The following is a 19,044-nucleotide window of genomic DNA, read 5'->3' as shown; positions in this document are numbered from 1 at the left end:
TTGGGTCACTCACCTGCAGCTCCCTGGATAGAACCACGGTGCTGGTGTCTATCGGGCTCGGATTGAACCCATTTGCCTGGAAATATTGAAACAGATGAAGATTAACAGTGAGATAATCCGTATCATTAGCATCTAGTTATAAAAGCATTTAGTAAAACAAATAATATCCAATTCTATATAGTTTATAGTGTTAAAACAGTGCAATTACGTCCATAATCTCGACGAATCCCTACGATTATCATGCTTGTTTAAGAGTTTAGCATAATAGACAAGAAAATAACAAAGACTTGTTGTCAAATGTCAACCGCCAAAGTGGTTCTGTTTTACTTGTGTCTATTTGTTTTTTGGTTTGTAAACAAGATTACACAAAAACAACCGATAGATTGAAGATCCAATAAAAAATCCAGATCTAGTGAATGTAAATGTGAATTCATGAGGGGACTGTTTTCTGGAGAAATACACAAGAGGATTCCACATCTTGCATATTACTCTTTAGCTTTAAAAACCTTTAACAGATAATTAATGCTCTGATGTGACTAAAGCGTTTGCGTTTCCAACACAACAAAGACAATTGATGTCAGTACCTGAGGCGTATTCTTTCATACCTGTGAGGTCTGAGATATCTTCCTCATTTTCTCGTTCTCCCTCTGCAGAGACATGCTCTCTCCATCCTTGGTCCTGTCGATGCTCCAGCTCATTGCCAGCATGCTCTTCAGGGACTCTCTGATTGGCCATCTGTAAATTTCCTTCTCCTGCAGCATAGAAACAGAGATTTACTCCAGGAGCTCCATGTTCATCTCCCTCATAAATAGCACATTGCACCAAGTACACTGCACCTATACTCACTCCGATTTACCTCATTTTCCCGTTATAATTTTGCCAACAATTCACAATTCTTCATAAAAACGAAACAAAGAATCTTATTCTATCTTTGTATGAAACATCCCAAGGTCAGTTTTCTATTAAATATCATATAGTGGAATGAAAATGTACATGTATTGGATTCCCATGGACAAAAAGAGACTTAGAAATGTTCTGCTATTTAAAAATGTAGTCTTTTTAATTCTGTTATTCACACTGTATTTATGGTTTATATCTATTATAGTAATGCGTGTCAAATTTTCTCTTAAATTAATATATAACCTGCATTTGATGTTGCATGTTTTGTACTTTATTTTTTGTATATCTTCTGGGTGTTGTCTTCACATGAGCCCTGACTGAGCTCTACCACACTCCTCATGCACATTTGCATGAGGAGTGTAATGTATTTTGTATTTAAGTTGTGTGAATAAACTACACTAAACTAAAATAAAAACATCTGACACAATGCACCTTCTCTGTTAGACCTTTGTAGGTCCTAAGCTGAGGATGAGTCTTGGCCTTCTCATCGACACAGTCTCCGTATTTCCATCCCAGCAGCACCTGAGACACAAGCACAGAGAGAGACACAAGCGATCATTACTGCCATCAGAATCAGAAGGCATGATTTACTATCTGAAAAACTGAGTACGAGATTTAGCAAGCATAACACGTTACGGAGTCACAGTACATTCAGTTCTTGCTGTTCTCAGCTCTTGTGATTCTTTTTTTTTGTTTTTGACAAACATCAAAGCGATTGGCATAAAGGAGATCAGGGGAGCAATTCTTGTCATCATGCGCTGAGTTTCTCTTACATTTATAACAAAAAGGAGGCAACATCAAGAGGAAACAAGGCTAAGATACTGGAAAAATATATTAAGATATTGATCTGAATTGAGTTCTTTCACTTTCATGGAGCATAAACGCTTTGCAGCTGATTATTGTCGTGTGCAGTGTTTCTTTAAGGCAAAACATTATGAATGTCCTATCCTTTTTTCCTACAATACTGCGAGTGCAGCAATGCACCATTTAATACCCATTTCCCTCCGGCGGAGACTCTTATCTTTGGCCTTACCTTCTCTGCAGACCATTTCTCATGAGAGTGCTCGCCGTATTTGTTGGCAAAGTGCTCGAGCTTCTCCGGGAGAGCAATGCTGGAGAAAGAGTGAGTCAATCTGTCAGTCTCACAAACGCATGATACTAAAGTCAAGTGCAGACATGTGCCGTGTACTTCATCACAGGTATGACACACTAAGTGTCAAGCTGTGCATATACAGTATCTCATTGACATCTGGCTCCAACGTGGCTTACTTAGCAGTATTGATGGGTTTGGGGTCAAAGTTGCCGTGAGCATCCACCGAAACAGGCTTTTCCACGGTCGTACTAATGGAGGCATCAACATAGTCTGGTGGCAAAGCTCCAGCAATGGCACTGAGGCAAGGCATGGCCATCTTAAATAACTCCGGGTCATATTTCTATATGGGGAGAGAAATAAAGAAAGTTGTGGTTAAATTAAATGTCCTTATAGTATTATTCTGCAACAAAAAAGAAGCTATACAGCCACTCTAGCCTGAGAGTAGCAGGGACCAGTGGAAGAGACGTTAATGAAGAATCATTCTAAAAGCTGCAGAATCCGTGTGCAAAAGGGTTTGGATCAATGATTGTCCGTCCAGATATTGATGCTTTCGGGCACAGCCTACTTTCATGAGTGTGCATTTAAAGGGATGTGCAGAGTCCAGTTATCTACATCCCAAACACACAAGACAGGTGACAGCGAGTTCCCTGCATGCTAATCCAGACCCTGCTGAGACCCTGAGAAAGGTGACGACAACAATTGTCTCTATAAACACATTCTGCATGTGAATATGCAAAATCTGTAGACTACTTTGACCAATCACGGTTGAGCAGGATATATGTTTGCCTGCGGGTGAACAGTCGGTGTGGAGAGCAGAAGAGGCAGAACACATTGATTAAATGCATCAGCTAATGGCTTTTTCATTTATCTGCATTTATCAATAGAGAGTCACTGGCTCTGAAATTCAAACAAGATTGCAAAAGGATCCTTCTAAGAAAGGAAAAAAAAAATTGTGCAACATACTTGGCTCCTCACCTTCTGTGACAGAGAATCAAACACTCCCCAGAAGATTTTCTTGGTGAGCAGCAGTTCATCCTCAGATGCGGTGCCGTAGCTGCCCCACCCCGACGGGAGGCAGTAGTACTTCCAGTTCTGCTCATAGTGGTTGGTCAGCAGCTGGAGGACACACAGAGAGCAAGGGGCAAACAGGTCAAGTCATAAATATGCGGTTTTAAATATACAGAGCATATACAGAGTTAAAAGGGTTTTCAGTGGCAACACGCATGCAGCCTGGACATGTTCTCACTGGCACCAGGCCGAGGGTGCATAGTAAAAAGCAACACGGAGGAGGTCAGCTCTCCCACACTCTGCAACAATGGAAACGTGAACATGAAAGTAAAGCACAAGTGTGTCGAACATTTCACAGGCCAGTCACAATCTATTACACCTCCATTATTTCTCTCCTGTGGTCAGACAGACGGAGCAGAGCAGTGGAGCCAACAAGGCTGTAATCACACAGTCCAATACTTCATCTCCTTGTTTTCCCTCCTCGAGCTCCCACCTACTTCCATGCCAGTTGATTAACGCCACAGGGACAACTGTGCACCTGTGAGCGTGTTTCTGAGAGAGAGAGAGGTTAACACCCGATAAAACTACACGTGAAGAAAAAACCTGCACTCGCGCAGGTGGAAATAAGCTGTTGGTAGCTCTCTATTGATCTAATAAACTCAGGTGGAGAAGCATAAACATGTCTGAAAGGTTGGAGATTAAAAGTAACCAGCTGATAATGAGGCAGACAGGAATGTGTTAAACCTGAGGCATGCACACACATCAACAAGGAGAATGGGATAAAGGTGAAGTAAGAGATGACAAAGGGTTTTAAAAAAAATTTAAATGAGGAGATAGTTGCCCACCCTGAGCGGCATCTTGCAGTATTCCGTCAGCAAGGGCACGTCAAAGACGAGGCGGTGCAGGAGCTGCTGCAGCATAGAGGGACGAAGGTGTCTGCAGAATAAGGTGAAAGAGAGATAAGAGCGCTGTTAGCCAGGGCTGCCTTCAACTGGAACTTCTTCAGACTCTGACCCGATTTTTTGTCACAAAGCCTCAGAGAGATTTTCAGAAGTCAAACAAAGAAGGCTGATTAAATCTCCTTTTGATCCCTGCCAGGTGAGATATCGCGAGCCAGACAGAGGCTAGCGAAACATTTCATTCCACTAATGGAGAGTTTCTGATGCTCCTCACTTGCAGACAGCCAGCAGACACTCCTCTATGGCATCTCTCTGGGCCTTGGTGAGCGAGCGGCCCTTGGAGAGACGGTAGATGGTGTGGAGGGTGGAGTCCAGGAGGCTGGCGTGGTGCTCCGTGCCGGCGAAGAGCGGCGCACAGCGGGTGAGGAGGGGCAGCATGGCAGAGCCGATGTAGCGGTTCATGGCCAGGGCCGTCTCTGTGGTGCACAGCCCCTCCTGTGGGAAGACAGGGGTCAAAGGTTAAGGAGGACGTTAGAGTTGTGACATAATATTATTAAAAGGGAGACGTAAGCATTGACACAGTTCAACAAAGACACAAAGTATCCCCTCCCCCAACAGAGCTGCATCTCTGTTTACACGTTACTGTGCCATGATTGTAATTATAATCAATTTCCAAACAATAACATTTACATACAGATTAACTCAAAGTGCAAAGCAAAATAAGAAAAACAAATCATTAATACAATAACAGGAACAACCAAACAGAGAAATTAAGGAATTGCAAATTAATAGCTGAATACATACATACCCTTTAAACAAATCTTCTATATGTGGATACTCCAAATAGGCTAAAATATTGACTGCCAGACACTATTTAGTTTTGGACAGGACCAGAACTTTAAAGGGTGACTGCTGCTTGCCTGCATCAATCACACACAGGGTTGACATTAGCTTGTTTTTCTTTAGACCAGTAAAGAGGATGTAAAACCATAAACTGGATAATTACGTCGTAAGCTAACTGAAGAGGAGTGTAGTTCCTTAGCCGACTTTTGTTGATGAATTAGAGTAAGGAACGATTGCATTAATCACCTGAAAATCCACCTTTAGTGAGTACAAATGGTTGCCCAATATTATTGATCCAGACGTGCCCTGATGAAGTTCACGCTACAGATGTAAACAATGCATTACTTCTACCCCTGTGTTGCTCCACCCACCGTATCCAGAGAGGCAGCAGCCTTCAGGTCGAGCAGAAAGCCCACTTCGAGCAGGTGAAGCAAAAAGCTCTGGTCCTCAATACCGTACACCCTGTCCAGAAACAGCACCATGGGGGCCTTGTGGTCCGGACAAAAGCAGGCTGACATGTCAGGCTCCGTCACTGATACGTCTGAGAGAGATCGAGACAAAAGAAGAGACAGCAGGTGTGAAGCAGTGAAATGCAACATGAGCAGGCTACGGCACATAATGGTTTTTTTCATTTTAAATCAGGGGAGTCGGGTGTTTTCATGAGGCAGAATACGGCAGCGTGTAGATCAGAGGTTTCTGGGGCCAGCTTCACTCTTGGCCAGCTGACAGAGCTTGTGTGCCGGTGCTTACAGCAGCAAATTTAAGAGGCAAGTCTTTCCATGCTTTTGCAGATCAATCAATAGAGCAGGACAGCTCGCTATTGAAATGATCGGGCTTACTCAGAGCTATGGGAGTGTGTAGTAAAATGTTGCGCTGATTAAAAGGGCATGAGCGATGAAACGAAATCAATAACCTTTCCGCCTTTTCGCACCGAATGTGCAGAGTTTCGTGCCCGTTGCGTCTGCATGTGAGGCAGACATTCTGTTGTAGCGTGCAAAGACGTGACCATGATGGATGTCTAATTAAACAGGGGTGTGGACACGTACCTTTGTTGACGACAGGCATTTTGAGTGGGATGCTGATAATTCCAACGAGGTCCTCTGTTGGCACCAGAGAGCGCAGGATTGCACGGATACGCAGAGCTTCACCTTTCCCCTTGTTGATGAGCTAGGGAAGCAAAACACAAGAGAAAATGACAAAATTCTATCTAAGAAAAAAGCTAATTTAAAAACAAAAAATTTCAGAAAAATACATACATGCATTTCTGGGGCGCAACGTCCCAAAAGATCAATAAGCGCAGAGTAGAAGGACATAATGGCGTTTCCCATGTGAACAACTTCCTCCTCGTCATCCCCGTCAGCAGAACTAACGGTGGGAAAAGCAGAGAGTGAAAAAAGAACAGGTAAAGATAAGAGGAAGAACATCTTTGAAGGTTATCACAGCAAAGATGCAAGTCATGGGGGGGGATGAACAGCTAATCTTAAAGATAAATCCTCAGCATTGATTTGATAAGCTTCGCCGGATCTTAGTGGCTTACACGTCAGAGCTGAATCCCTGGACGGAGCCCGGCAGGTCCAATGCTGGCGTCTCGGAGATCTTGATGGCTTCCTTCATGGCCGCCAAGAGGCCGTTCCCTCCCTCTCCCCTCAGGGCCGGTCCGAAACACTCTGGACGACGGATGAGCAGCTTGACCACAACACTGGAGTTCTCCTCCACACTCTCACCTGGCAAACAGGTCATAAGGATAAGTGTGAGTAAACACAGAGAAGCAGCAGGGAGATACATATTTTATATCAGCAGAAAAATACAGCACATCCACTTTCTGTAGCGCTAATATAAAGCCTCAGGTAAAACTCTGGGTGCACTTTGCCTTAGGTGTTTTCTGCGCGTTAAGAGAAAAGGGAGTAAAGGAGAGAAAGAAAAAGACAGAAGACGGTGGCTGCAGATGTACCGTTGACGAAGACGGCAAACCGCAAGAAGGAAAGGTAGCGTTCTCCTTCAATGGGGTTCCAACCTATGTCTGGATAACCTTTAGCCAGAAGCATTGGGCAACTCTGGAGACCACATCCTGCCAGGTAGGTGACCACCTGCAGAAACAGCACATATGTTACATCACATACTGAAATGCAGCTTTAATCTATTAATTCAAGGTGGTTTCTCCTTCTTCAGAAGACAGTTTTGCATGTGTACAGTAATTGTAAGACTCCACATAAAAAGTTGTACCTTGTCTAGATCAGGTTCCTCCAGTGCCAGAGCCAGGCCGTTGTTGTCCATCACGGAGGAAGCAGCCACATCAAGAGGAGTGGAGCCCCTCATGGCTGGTGAAGCTGCAAAACCAAGCAAATACACACAGGTTACACAGCTGAGGGTCTCATCTAACATATCTAACATCTGTACACAATCAGCCTGTGTCTGTGTTAATGTTTCAACAAACAGCAGGGGGTGGTGTTTTCACTCTAATTTGTTGTCATACCTTTTTTTGTAAGATTTTATCTGGCCTTAAATTAAGTGTGAAAGAGGGAGAGAGTTCTGAAGACATGCAGCAAAAGGACGTACGGAATAGAACCTGTGACCGCTGCAGGAGGACTCAAGCCTCTGTACACATGGCGCCCAAACAACCAGGTGAGCATTGGGGCACATCGTTGGTCATATGACATATGAATGTTTTACAGTCAATCTATCAATCAAATTATATAAACATATACATGTATAGCCTGTATTCACAATTCAAAATCAGCCTCATAGGACTTAACCATCGGTACAAGGTGTGACATCCTCTGTCCTTAACCCTCAACTATAGTTGGAGGAAATCAAAAAAACCTTTTCACAGGGTTATTGCTTATTACATAACTTGTCATCACCTGTTTAATGAGCAATCTGAGAAGTATGTGAGTGTGTGTGTGTCTTCATGAGTGGGTGCATATGTGTGTGTGCATCCAGGGGAGACGCTCTCTTGGCCCATGTTACGGACAGTGTTCTGTATGTCCTGTATGTATACATGTGTTGTGTTCTGTCTTGTGTTGTTGTTTTGTTCCCAAGTCCTTTATAGACTGGTGATGCCTCCAGTGACTGGAAGGGGGAGCTCTTGGGCAGGACGTGCCAGTGAAGTGGCCAGAAGAAGAAGTATCATGGCCGCTCATCTCACCTGCATCCAATCTTCCAATCACCCCACCTGTGACAGATCTCTCGTCAACCCTTCCCCTTTAAATAGTCCTGTGTTTGTTTTGTTGGCGAGAGGAGGCTTTTGTGGTGAGCTGTGTCAGAGCGCTGATTGTTTTGTTTGGTCCTGATGTTTGCTGGTGTCTTGAGTGAGTTTTTACCAGTAGTTGTTTAAGTTGTAGCAGCCTACTTTTGTTTTGTCTTTTGTCTTTGTTTACTTTGTTTGTTGTGCGCACAGGGACTACAAGGATAGGTAAGATACTCCGGGGTTTACATATCACACTCACGTAGGTTTACTGTTTGTTAATACCTCAGGTTAGAGTGAGCACCACCCGCTGTACTTTTGGGTGCTAAGCACCTGTAAAGGGGGGGGGGGATTTCTTTGTGTTCTTTTTCTTTGGTGCCACTGTTAGTCCTTGTTGATCCCTGTGTTGCTTTGTCTAAATAAATACTGTCTTTATCTTATATCTGGTCTTGTGTTTTGTGTGATTGCACCCTCACTTATTCAGACCTGTTGCATTTATGTTATGTCCAGCTACGAGCCACCAGGGGGCGTAACATAAATTGGGGGCTCGTCCGGGATCTTTGATCCTAATTAAGCAACAGGTTTGTTGAGTGTTGGTGTGCAGTGCACACGTCAAGTAGGCTGTTACTTTTGGTTAGGTTAGTTAAGGTTTGAGTGAAGGCTGGTTGAAACATCATGGACACGTTTGATCTTGCGTGTTTTCTTAGTGATCCTTCTGTGGAACAGATTGATCGCTGTAAAAAAAAAGATTTGTATGCCATTGCGGCACATTTTGAATTTTCAGTCCCCCCAAATCAGCTAAAAGCTGAATTGAAAGAAGCAGTCGTACGTATGTTGGTTCACAATAAAGTGCTTGGTACGGGCAGCAGTGCCGCTACTCGTGCGCCCACTAGTCCAGCCTCATCCTTGTCTTCTAACTCAGAGAAGGACAGCAGGGAGGGCTGGGTAAGGATGAGTCAGTTCCTTCTGATCTGGAGCGTAAGCCTCCTCTAACTCTGCCCCGACTCTCTCCATTTTCCTCACCTAGAGCAAGTGATGATGCCCGCTATAGGCTACGCTTAGCGCGCTTGCAGATGGAGGCGCAGGAGAAAGAGAAAGAAGCAGAGTATAGTCACAAGTTGGCTATTCGTAAAATGGAATTAGAAATAGAGGCGGATAGCCGCAGATTAGAAATAGAGGCGGATTACCGCAGAATAGAAATAACCGCAGATAAAGAGGTGAAGTTAAAGCGCCTAGAAATAGAAGCTGCTGCTGCGAGTTCAGCTCAAACTCGGTCCGTATCTGCTGAATCCTCCGCGCCGGCGAGAGGTTTTGAAGTGAGCCGAAATATCGTGCTAGTACCTCAGTTTCGTGAGGCGGAAGTAGACTCATATTTTACTGCCTTTGAGCGAGTGGCTACCTCCCTGCAATGGCCAAAAGAGGTATGGTCTATAATGCTTCAATGTAAACTCACAGGTAAAGCCCAGGAGATTTTAGCGTCCCTCTCTCTAGAAGACAGTTTGTCTTATGACACTATCAAGACAGCTGTGCTTCGTGCATACGAACTCGTGCCAGAGGCATATAGACAAAAGTTCAGGACATTTAAGAAATTGTCAAGTAAAACCTTCGTGGAGTTCGCCCGTGAGAAAGAGACTTTGTTTAATCGCTGGTGCAAGGCAAGCAACGCGACTGATTTTGACACTCTATCTCAATTGGTTCTCATCGAAGAGTTTAAGAATTGTCTGCCTGATCGAATAGTGACGTATCTCAATGAGCAAAAGGTTGGGACAGTAGGGCAAGCTGCGGTGCTTGCTGATGAGTTTGTGTTATCGCACAAGCAAACATTTGGGATTCCCCGATATGAGAGTAGGTCTTTTACTCCTTCTGCCTCGGCTAGAATGCAGTCTAGTCCGCCACGTCCCTTGCCTCTCCGCTCTAACGAGGAACGGGAGTGTTACTATTGTCACGAAACAGGTCACATAAAGGCTGACTGTTTTAGGTTAAAACGCAAGCTGTCACAGCCAAGCAAACGACCAAAAGAGGTTGGTTTGGTGCAAACATTGTTGGGTCCAGTGTCACTAGTCCCGGAGATGGAGGACAATACTCTGGAACCCTGTTACACACCATTTGTGTTGGACGGCCTGGTTTCCCTTAGTGCGAATGCGTTGAACCAGCATCCAGTGCGCATATTAAGAGATACTGGCGCAGCACAGTCTTTTATATTGTCAGATGTGTTACCTTTTTGCAATGACACTTTAAGTGGCTCCAGCGTGCTTGTGCAAGGCATTGAAATGGGCTTTGTGTCTGTGCCTCTCCATAAGATACATTTATCCTGTGACCTAGCAAATGGAGTGTTTAAAGTGGGCGTGCGCCCGTCTTTGCCCGTTAGAGGCGTCACATTTCTGCTAGGGAATGACATCGCTGGTGGCAAAGTTATGCCAGTTTTAGAAGTTCTAGAAAGACCTGAGATTTTGCAGCCTGATGTGTTGGCTCAGGACTTCCCTGAAGTGTTCCCTGTGTGTGTGGTCACCCGTGCTCAAGCACGTAGTCTGGGTGAAGCAGTTGATTTGTCGGATACCCTGTTCGCTACTGAGGTGTCTGGCCAGACTCTTTCCCCATCTGTGATTATTCAGTCTACTGCTGAGCCGAGTGTCCAGCTTAAGGTTCAGGGCGATACTTCCACCACAGAGACAACTAGGTTGCCTATGGTACGAAGTAGTCTTATTGCTGCTCAGAAGGAGGACGTTACTTTAGCAAAGTGTTTTGCTGCGGCTCTTGCTCCAGAGATCGCTAAAAATAAAGAAATTGATTATTTTATGGAAAATGATCTACTGATGCGGAGATGGAAATCTCGCGCTGATTTTGATAATGAGTGGAGTAATGTTTTTCAGATTGTTGTGCCTACACAGTACAGACAGTCCGTGTTATCTCTGGCTCATGAACATCTCTGGTCTGGTCATCTAGGTGTTACGAAAACCTATGACCGAGTGTTGCGACATTTCTTCTGGCCAGGTTTGAAGCGAGATGTGTCTACGTTTTGCCGTACGTGCCACGTATGTCAGATCACGGGGAAGCCTAATCAGGTTATCAAGCCTGCACCTCTTCACCCGATCCCGGCTATAGGGGAACCGTTTGAGCACGTGTTGGTTGATTGTGTTGGTCCTCTGCCAAAAACAAAATCCGGTAACCAGTTCCTGTTAACAATCATGTGTGTAGCTACCCGGTATCCAGAGGCTATCCCTCTTAGGAGTATAACAGCTCAGTCAGTAGTAAGGGCCCTGATCAAGTTCTTTTCTACTTTCGGCCTTCCTAAGATCGTGCAAACCGATCAAGGTACCAACTTCCTTTCGGGTATTTTTGAACAGGTGTTAACATCCCTCTCGATATCACATCGGATCTCGAGTGCTTATCACCCTGAGTCGCAGGGGGCACTCGAAAGATGGCATCAGACGTTTAAGTCAGTGTTGCGCAAATATATCATGGAGAGCGGTAGGGAATGGGATGAAGGCGTCCCTTTGGCTCTATTTGCCGTTAGGGAAATAGTGCAAGAGTCACTAGGTTTTAGTCCAGCAGAGCTGGTATTTGGTCACACCGTGAGAGGCCCTTTAAGGGTGTTAAAGGATCAGCTAACAGACAAGAGTTCGTCCACCCAGCGAAACGTGCTGACCTACGTGAGTCGCTTCCGAGAACGACTGCACGAGGCTTGTAGTATCGCTAGGGAGAGTCTCTATGCTGCACAACAGGGTATGAAGCGGCAGTTTGATAAAAAAGCACTTCCACGTTCTCTACAGCCAGGTGACTTGGTTTTAGTGTTACTGCCCATTCTGAGTAATTCAATGAGTGCTCGGTTTTCAGGACCTTATACTATTGACAGGAGGTTGAGTGCCACTGACTATGTGGTCAGGACCCCTGATAGAAGACGGAAAACCAGAGTGTGTCATATAAATATGTTGAAAAATTATTACAACAGAGACGAGGTCCAGCCGGAGACACGCAGTGCGCCTCTTGTAGCCACTGTTGCGGCTGCGGTGTCACTAGCAGTGAGCCCTAATGCAGTGAGTGATGAGGATGGCCTGAGTTTACGCAATGCCCAGCAACAGACCCCTCGGTTGTCCAATTCAGAGATGTTGGTGAAACTTCCATCCTTGATGCATCATTTAAGCAGGGAGCAGGAAGGTGACCTACTCTGTCTTATCTCAGAGTTCCCCTGTCTGTTTGGAGATGTGCCTACCCGCACTACGGTGTTAGAGCACGACATAGAGGTGGGTGAGTCCCGGCCTATTAAACAGCACCCATACAGGGTAAATGCACATAAGAGAGCTTTGATGAGAAAAGAGGTTGACTATTTACTTGAACATAATTTAGCTCAGCCCAGTTCCAGTCCATGGAGTTCTCCGTGCTTATTGGTTCCAAAGCCTGACGCTACTGTCAGATTCTGTACAGATTATCGAAAGGTAAACCATGTTACTGTGCCTGACTCGTTTCCTATGCCCCGAGTAGATGATTGCGTGGATACCATAGGGTCAGCTCGATTTGTCACAAAGTTAGATCTATTGAAAGGTTATTGGCAAGTTCCCCTTTCACCACGTGCTTCTGCTATCAGTGCTTTTGTGACTCCTGACTCCATGATTTTTTACAATATTCCGTGATGGCTTTCGGAATGAGAAACGCTCCGGCCACTTTCCAAAGGTTGGTGAATATTGTGTTTAGTGGTGTACCTAACTGTACTGCATATTTGGATGATGTGGTAATACACTCATCAGAGTGGACTGCTCATGTGGACTCGCTAAGAACTGTGTTTCAGCGACTGGCTGATGCATCCCTGACACTGAACCTGGCAAAGTGTGAGTTTGGGAAGGCAACTGTGACCTACTTGGGTAAACAGGTGGGCGGAGGCCAAGTGCGTCCCTTGGAGGCCAAAATCGCAGCAATCACATCTTTCCCAGTGCCCACCACTCGGCGAGAGATACGCCGATTCCTCGGAATGACTGGTTACTACCGAGGGTTCTGTAGGAACTTCTCTTCTGTTGCAACCCCAATGACTGACTTGATCAGTCCATTGGTAAAGTTTGTCTGGTCAGACAGGTGTCAAACTGCCTTTGAGTGTTGTAAAGCACTCTTGTGTAATGCGCCAGTACTCAGTGCTCCTGATTTTAGTAAACCGTTTTCGGTGCGATGCGAGCGGTATTGGTGCAGGTGCAGTTTTAACTCAGATGGATTCTGAGGGTTTGGTCCACCCTGTAGGATTCTTTTCGAAGAAGTTTAATAGTAGCCAAATGCACTACTCTACCATAGAACAGGAGACGTTGGCTTTGCTGCTTGCGCTTCAATTTTTTGAGGTGTATGTTGGGTCTAGTGCGGAGCCTGTGGTGATTTACACGGACCACAATCCGCTAGTGTTTCTGCATCGCATGCACAACCACAACCAACGACTGATGCGTTGGTCTTTGTTTATTGAGAATTACAACCTGGTGATCCACCACAAAAAGGGCACCGAGAATGTGTTTGCAGACGCTCTGTCAGCGTGTAAATATTGTTGGTCAGTAGTCCTCAAAACCTCTGTGGGAAATTGATATTGATTTTGGGGTTTACGGGATGGTTTAAGGTATCGTCAGCCCTGGGCTGACTCTTTATGGGGGGGAGTGTTACGGACAGTGTTCTGTATGTCCTGTATGTATACATGTGTTGTGTTCTGTCTTGTGTTGTTGTTTTGTTCCCAAGTCCTTTATAGACTGGTGATGCCTCCAGTGACTGGAAGGGGGAGCTCTTGGGCAGGACGTGCCAGTGAAGTGGCCAGAAGAAGAAGTATCATGGCCGCTCATCTCACCTGCATCCAATCTTCCAATCACCCCACCTGTGACAGATCTCTCGTCAACCCTTCCCCTTTAAATAGTCCTGTGTTTGTTTTGTTGGCGAGAGGAGGCTTTTGTGGTGAGCTGTGTCAGAGCGCTGATTGTTTTGTTTGGTCCTGATGTTTGCTGGTGTCTTGAGTGAGTTTTTACCAGTAGTTGTTTAAGTTGTAGCAGCCTACTTTTGTTTTGTCTTTTGTCTTTGTTTACTTTGTTTGTTGTGCGCACAGGGACTACAAGGATAGGTAAGATACTCCGGGGTTTACATATCACACTCACGTAGGTTTACTGTTTGTTAATACCTCAGGTTAGAGTGAGCACCACCCGCTGTACTTTTGGGTGCTAAGCACCTGTAAAGGGGGGGGGGGATTTCTTTGTGTTCTTTTTCTTTGGTGCCACTGTTAGTCCTTGTTGATCCCTGTGTTGCTTTGTCTAAATAAATACTGTCTTTATCTTATATCTGGTCTTGTGTTTTGTGTGATTGCACCCTCACTTATTCAGACCTGTTGCATTTATGTTATGTCCAGCTACGAGCCACCAGGGGGCGTAACAGCCCAGCAGGGCGCTCTCTGAGACTGTGGCATCGCCATCTTCTAACAGAATGAGAGATGAGTCGCTCTCCTTGCCGACTCGCAGTGTTCCAAGTCTCACAATCACACACACACACGTCTTCTAAGGTGTGAGTCTAATGTGTGTGAGCTCAGAGCTGCAGAGTCAGTCCTATGATGTCAAGAAGTGTGTCGGACATTTTAATGAGGATGCTGTCGGATTTATAGAGATAGATTTCATACATGCCGGAGGCGGTTTAACAGACATGTTGGGCTCCTTTTCACAGCTTTAACAACCATGTGACATCTTCATTTTCAAGTACATCTCCTCCACTTTCATAAGTTGGGTCAGTAATGACTGGGCTGATCGTCAATAAGACTGATACAGAGAGCTGTACCCACCTAGTCCCACGCTGCTGTTCTCCAGTAGGTAACTGAGGTGGTCGAACATGGCTTTCTGGTTCTGACGGCTGATCCGGCAGAAGTAGCACAGGAAGCGACAACAGCTGGCCACCATCTTGGGGAAGGCAATTTCCTGTAGGGTGGCACACACAGACTGAGTAGGGTCAAACATCTGACCTGCTTGTATTCTAACCAAGACAGACAATCTCATGTATTTACAAACAGTGAACACAAAATTGTCGGAAAAAACAGTATGTGATGTTATAACAAGTGGTTGTGGTTTCTGTGAAGTTGTTGCGTTATTCTGAGTTTACTGCAGTGACCTCCTGCATAGCGTTGTTCCTAATTAACGTCTGAAAGGCCTGACAGGCTGCCACATTCAGCCCTCAACCCCCGTCACAGCCTGAGGAGAAAGCCCACCCATCGAGACCACGTCTTCATTAATGCACATTCACCCCGTGACCACACTTCACACAAACACACACACACAAATGATAACACACATAACTGGACTGACGCGCATTTCTATTAGTGAGCGACATTATTTCTGGCGTGTCGGTGCTGTGAGCGCTGTGGGAGCCTTTGGAAGTAAAGATAAATATAGAAATAGATGTTGTTAAACCTGGGATTTGTCTCCTCCGAGCACATTGACCATGACCTCCATGACAGTCTCATGCATGCCCAGGATCCTCATTAGGTTAGGGTGCTGGTAGAACACCTTGTTGTTCATGATGTCGCTGGGGAGAAAAGAGACAGAACAGAAATATAATACAAAACAAACGGCGTAAAATTAAGTATGAGGAAGTTGTGTCACTCTAATCTAAAAGGAGGATTTGTGAGAATCAAGAAAAGCTAGGAACAAGTCCGGCAACCTACCCGAGTCCATCAATCATGAGCTTCTCCTCTTCTTTCCCCATGCGAACAGACAGCAGAGATCTGATCTGCCCCAGGGAGGCCAGGAGGTTGATGGTGTCCTGCACAGACACAGCGCTGATGGTGTAGGCCTTCCTCATGGCCCGGAGCAGCTCACCAATGCTGTCGTACTGCCTCCTCAGCAGGCTGAACATCTTACGGACGAGCTCGGGGTCCTGGATGTGACACTCCTGGGCCCAGCTGACCATGGTCTGAGAGATCAGCTCCTTCAGATTGGCTAAGGAGACAGTTGGAAAGTGGAGATTAGTTGACTTATTGTTATACTCTATGTTTTACAGCACTATACTAAGTATTATGTTGGTTAAAAATGTCTTAAACATATGTTTATCTTTTGACACCTATCGTCATGTAATCTAACTCACTGGAGACTGACTATAGTTAGGGGCTTAAAAAAGGTTGGATCTTTTTACACAACTGAATCCTCTGCATTAAATGTAAAAGAGCACTCAGAGTGGGTTTCCATTATGATTTTCAGAAATCCAACAAAAAAAGAGGGAAAAACAAAGAGTAGGAGCTTATTTTAGCCTTGATAGTTTCAAATGTTGTAAAAAGCTGTCAAATAAAATAAAACAACCCATGCAAAACTGTCATTTCAGGCTTTGGACTTTATTTCCCCCCCCATAGGACCCTTCAATTTACCAAACCACAAGAAACACTGCAACACATGTGTACAACTAGCTCAAAGCAATTTCCTTTGAATGAGGTTCAACAACCTCTGGGGATAATTTGGGTCACAAATCTCTGGGACTGTTATTTTGAGTCTCGGGGACTGATCAGTTTGGGAGCCCCTGTTGTAGTGATTTTGAAAATATTGAATTAAACCTTAACATAATTTCTCTTGGTGGTTGTTCCCTCTTGGGTCTCCACCAAGTTCTCCTCCTAGCTGTTCATCACTAACTGTATCTTGATGTTTGTTGCTGCAGGTAACATTGTATTGTATAGAGTAGGTTTATCAGAAACAACACTGCTGGAAACAACACTGATGAGAGCGGTGAGAGGAAACCAAAACAATGAGCTGAAAGACACTTAAATCCCAGCTCTCATCTCAGTAGAGCTGAAGGGAGCTGCAGAGTGGGATATTCATTCTCTGTGGATTGAATGAATAGAAATAGGCTCTGTTAAATTGAACACTTTCATCTGATCAATGTCAACATGACAATGTTGAATAGTGCAGCTTCAATTTCATAAAATACGCACTCGATGTGGTATCTTGGTTTCTACTAGACTCAGTCAGCATGCAGCCTAGACAAATTATGCATTTCTTAAAAGCCAGAAAGTCTACAGAGAATTTTAATATTTCCATATCCCGGCAACTGCTGCTGACCCACAGGTTTGGTTCAGACTATTCGCTCTGATTCTTAAACGTAAGGTTTGACTTGTATTCCATTTTTATGCAAAAAACCTGCCTCTGTAACTTTGGTTGAATATCCCTTAAACTCATTCAGACTTGGCATTTCAAAATGAAAACAGTGACCTTTAAAATAAAGCGGAGAATACAACTGTAATCTGACATGTGGAAGAACAGTGGACTTTTACTTTGTACATTATTTTCAAATTTGGGCACAAGAATGTGTGTGTATCCTCCTCTAGAGTGCAGCTGTCAAGCATCATCGAAACTGTATTATAACCATAGACCTATAAGTCAGATTAAACTAAAGCAAGCACATCTGTTTGTGTGTGTCAATAGAGAATCACTAAGTATGAAGAGGATTGGTCAACATAATGCAGGTTTTACTCATTTTAAACAATAACCTTTTCAAATGGTAGAGAAACAGTGGCGGATGATGTGCGCGCTGTATTGTCGTATAATCCTGAGCTGCATAATATCGGCCTTAAGGAAAAAATATATTGAAACCTTCCGTCCATTAACCTGGATCACACCAATACACGGCAATCCTCCTTAAGGCACCTCTTTGTTAAGCACACACGGAAATCTATAAAACACACATTATCGCCCATTTATGCAAACACAAAGCTCCATCATAGTGATGTTAAAGGAGCCGCCGCTTGACTGGCTGCTCACATTTTTACACAACCGACGCTCAAGCACTTTAAAAAAGAAGATGAGCATCAAAGGCTGCGTTAGACCTTGAGTGCACAACGACAAAAAACAAAATACGACGGCTTATTCAAAACTCTTCAGGTGTCCTCGGGAGAAGAACGAGGCCGGCAGGTGTGTATCAGCCTCTACAGGAGTTTCAATCAGCTGCGTTTCAACAATGTCAGTTATTTTCCTTCTATTCTTGCGGAGAAGAAAACACAGTTTGCGAGCTCATTCACAGCGTTGTCGGTGAAGCGGAAAGCGGCAGCCTTGTAATGTAAGAAAGAAAAAAAGGCAACAAGGCGGGGGGGTAGTGGACGATGTATTAATAGTTTTGTACAGTATGACATTCCGCTACTGTGGTTAAACGGAGACATTTGTTTGGACAGCTCGTATGTGGGTTACCCTTAAGGCTTCATTAAAACCGGATCAATAGTTTTGCGTGGGTGAGGGCGCACGAGCATATTTGTGTCTCTTTACGGAGTGTGAATACACAACGGACAGAGAGGCATCAATTAAAACAACTCACAACCATAAAAGATGGAGCAATTTGCGCACAATTGATTTTTCCTTAAAAGTATTTGAAATTAAGCGTCTATTTGGTTGATTGGTTCTTCTGGTTTCCCAAAGACTATTTGACAGGCTGTCAATCAATGTAAGTGTGTGTGTGAGAGTCTGAGTTAGAGAGAGAGAGTGAGAGAGAGTGAGTGTGAGAGAGAGAGAGTGAGAGAGAGAGAGTGAGCGAGAAACAGTGAGTGTGAGAGAGTGAGAGAGAGAGTGAGAGTGAGAGTGAGAGTCAGAGTGTGTGTGTGTGTGTGTGTGTGTGTGTGTGTGTGTGTGTGTGTGTGTGTGTGTGTGTGTGTGTGTGTAGCAAACAGAAAGTCACAGTCAGCGGTAACCGATCCTGCCGCAGTGAGTTGCGTGGGTGTCGGAGGAAAGGGCCGAAGCACCGTCTTGCTCCAAAATGAGAAGCGACACCTCATCCCCTCGGCCAACGTGCTTAGCAACACCTGACTCTCAGTCTGTCACACCATCAGACACACTCCCTCACTCGCCCCCCCTCCTCAGTCTGTCTGTCTGTCTGCCTGAATGTGCCCCCCCTCTAGCACTTCTCCTCACTACACGCCAACAAACAAATCTGACTCGTCTAGAGTTACACTGATAGAAGCCAGCAGTTTTTATGGTTTGAGAGTTCATACACAATCCCTATGCTCTGCTCTCAGTCACACACACACACACACACACACACACACACACACAGACACAGACACAGACACACACACACACACACACACACACACACACACACACACACACACACACACACACAGAGATTTCTCCGAGGCACCTCCTCACGTCTTTGAG

The 19,044-nt window shown here is 44.8% G+C and overlaps 1 protein-coding gene across 1 annotated transcript in view; it reads right to left on the bottom strand.

Annotated features, from left to right (window-relative positions):
- The window catches only part of LOC133015727 (ryanodine receptor 3-like), a 114,995-nt gene that overhangs the window by 26,075 nt on the left and 69,876 nt on the right, over positions 1-19,044 (bottom strand). Inside the window, exons 42-58 of the mRNA XM_061082993.1 lie at positions 15,582-15,855; positions 15,328-15,442; positions 14,706-14,838; positions 6,967-7,070; positions 6,695-6,830; positions 6,281-6,467; positions 6,000-6,108; positions 5,790-5,910; positions 5,115-5,284; positions 4,175-4,395; positions 3,847-3,937; positions 2,969-3,109; positions 2,170-2,333; positions 1,934-2,012; positions 1,333-1,422; positions 606-752; positions 14-76 (exon numbers count right to left, since the gene is read on the bottom strand). Coding sequence (XP_060938976.1) covers positions 14-76; positions 606-752; positions 1,333-1,422; positions 1,934-2,012; positions 2,170-2,333; positions 2,969-3,109; positions 3,847-3,937; positions 4,175-4,395; positions 5,115-5,284; positions 5,790-5,910; positions 6,000-6,108; positions 6,281-6,467; positions 6,695-6,830; positions 6,967-7,070; positions 14,706-14,838; positions 15,328-15,442; positions 15,582-15,855 — 2,345 coding nt within the window. The remainder of the gene's footprint in view (positions 1-13; positions 77-605; positions 753-1,332; positions 1,423-1,933; positions 2,013-2,169; positions 2,334-2,968; positions 3,110-3,846; positions 3,938-4,174; positions 4,396-5,114; positions 5,285-5,789; positions 5,911-5,999; positions 6,109-6,280; positions 6,468-6,694; positions 6,831-6,966; positions 7,071-14,705; positions 14,839-15,327; positions 15,443-15,581; positions 15,856-19,044) is intronic.

This window comes from Limanda limanda, chromosome 12 (assembly GCF_963576545.1).
Source record: "Limanda limanda chromosome 12, fLimLim1.1, whole genome shotgun sequence".
NCBI lineage: Eukaryota > Metazoa > Chordata > Actinopteri > Pleuronectiformes > Pleuronectidae > Limanda > Limanda limanda.
Note: the sequence above shows the minus strand (reverse complement) of the source record. Positions and strands in the feature narration are given on the sequence as shown.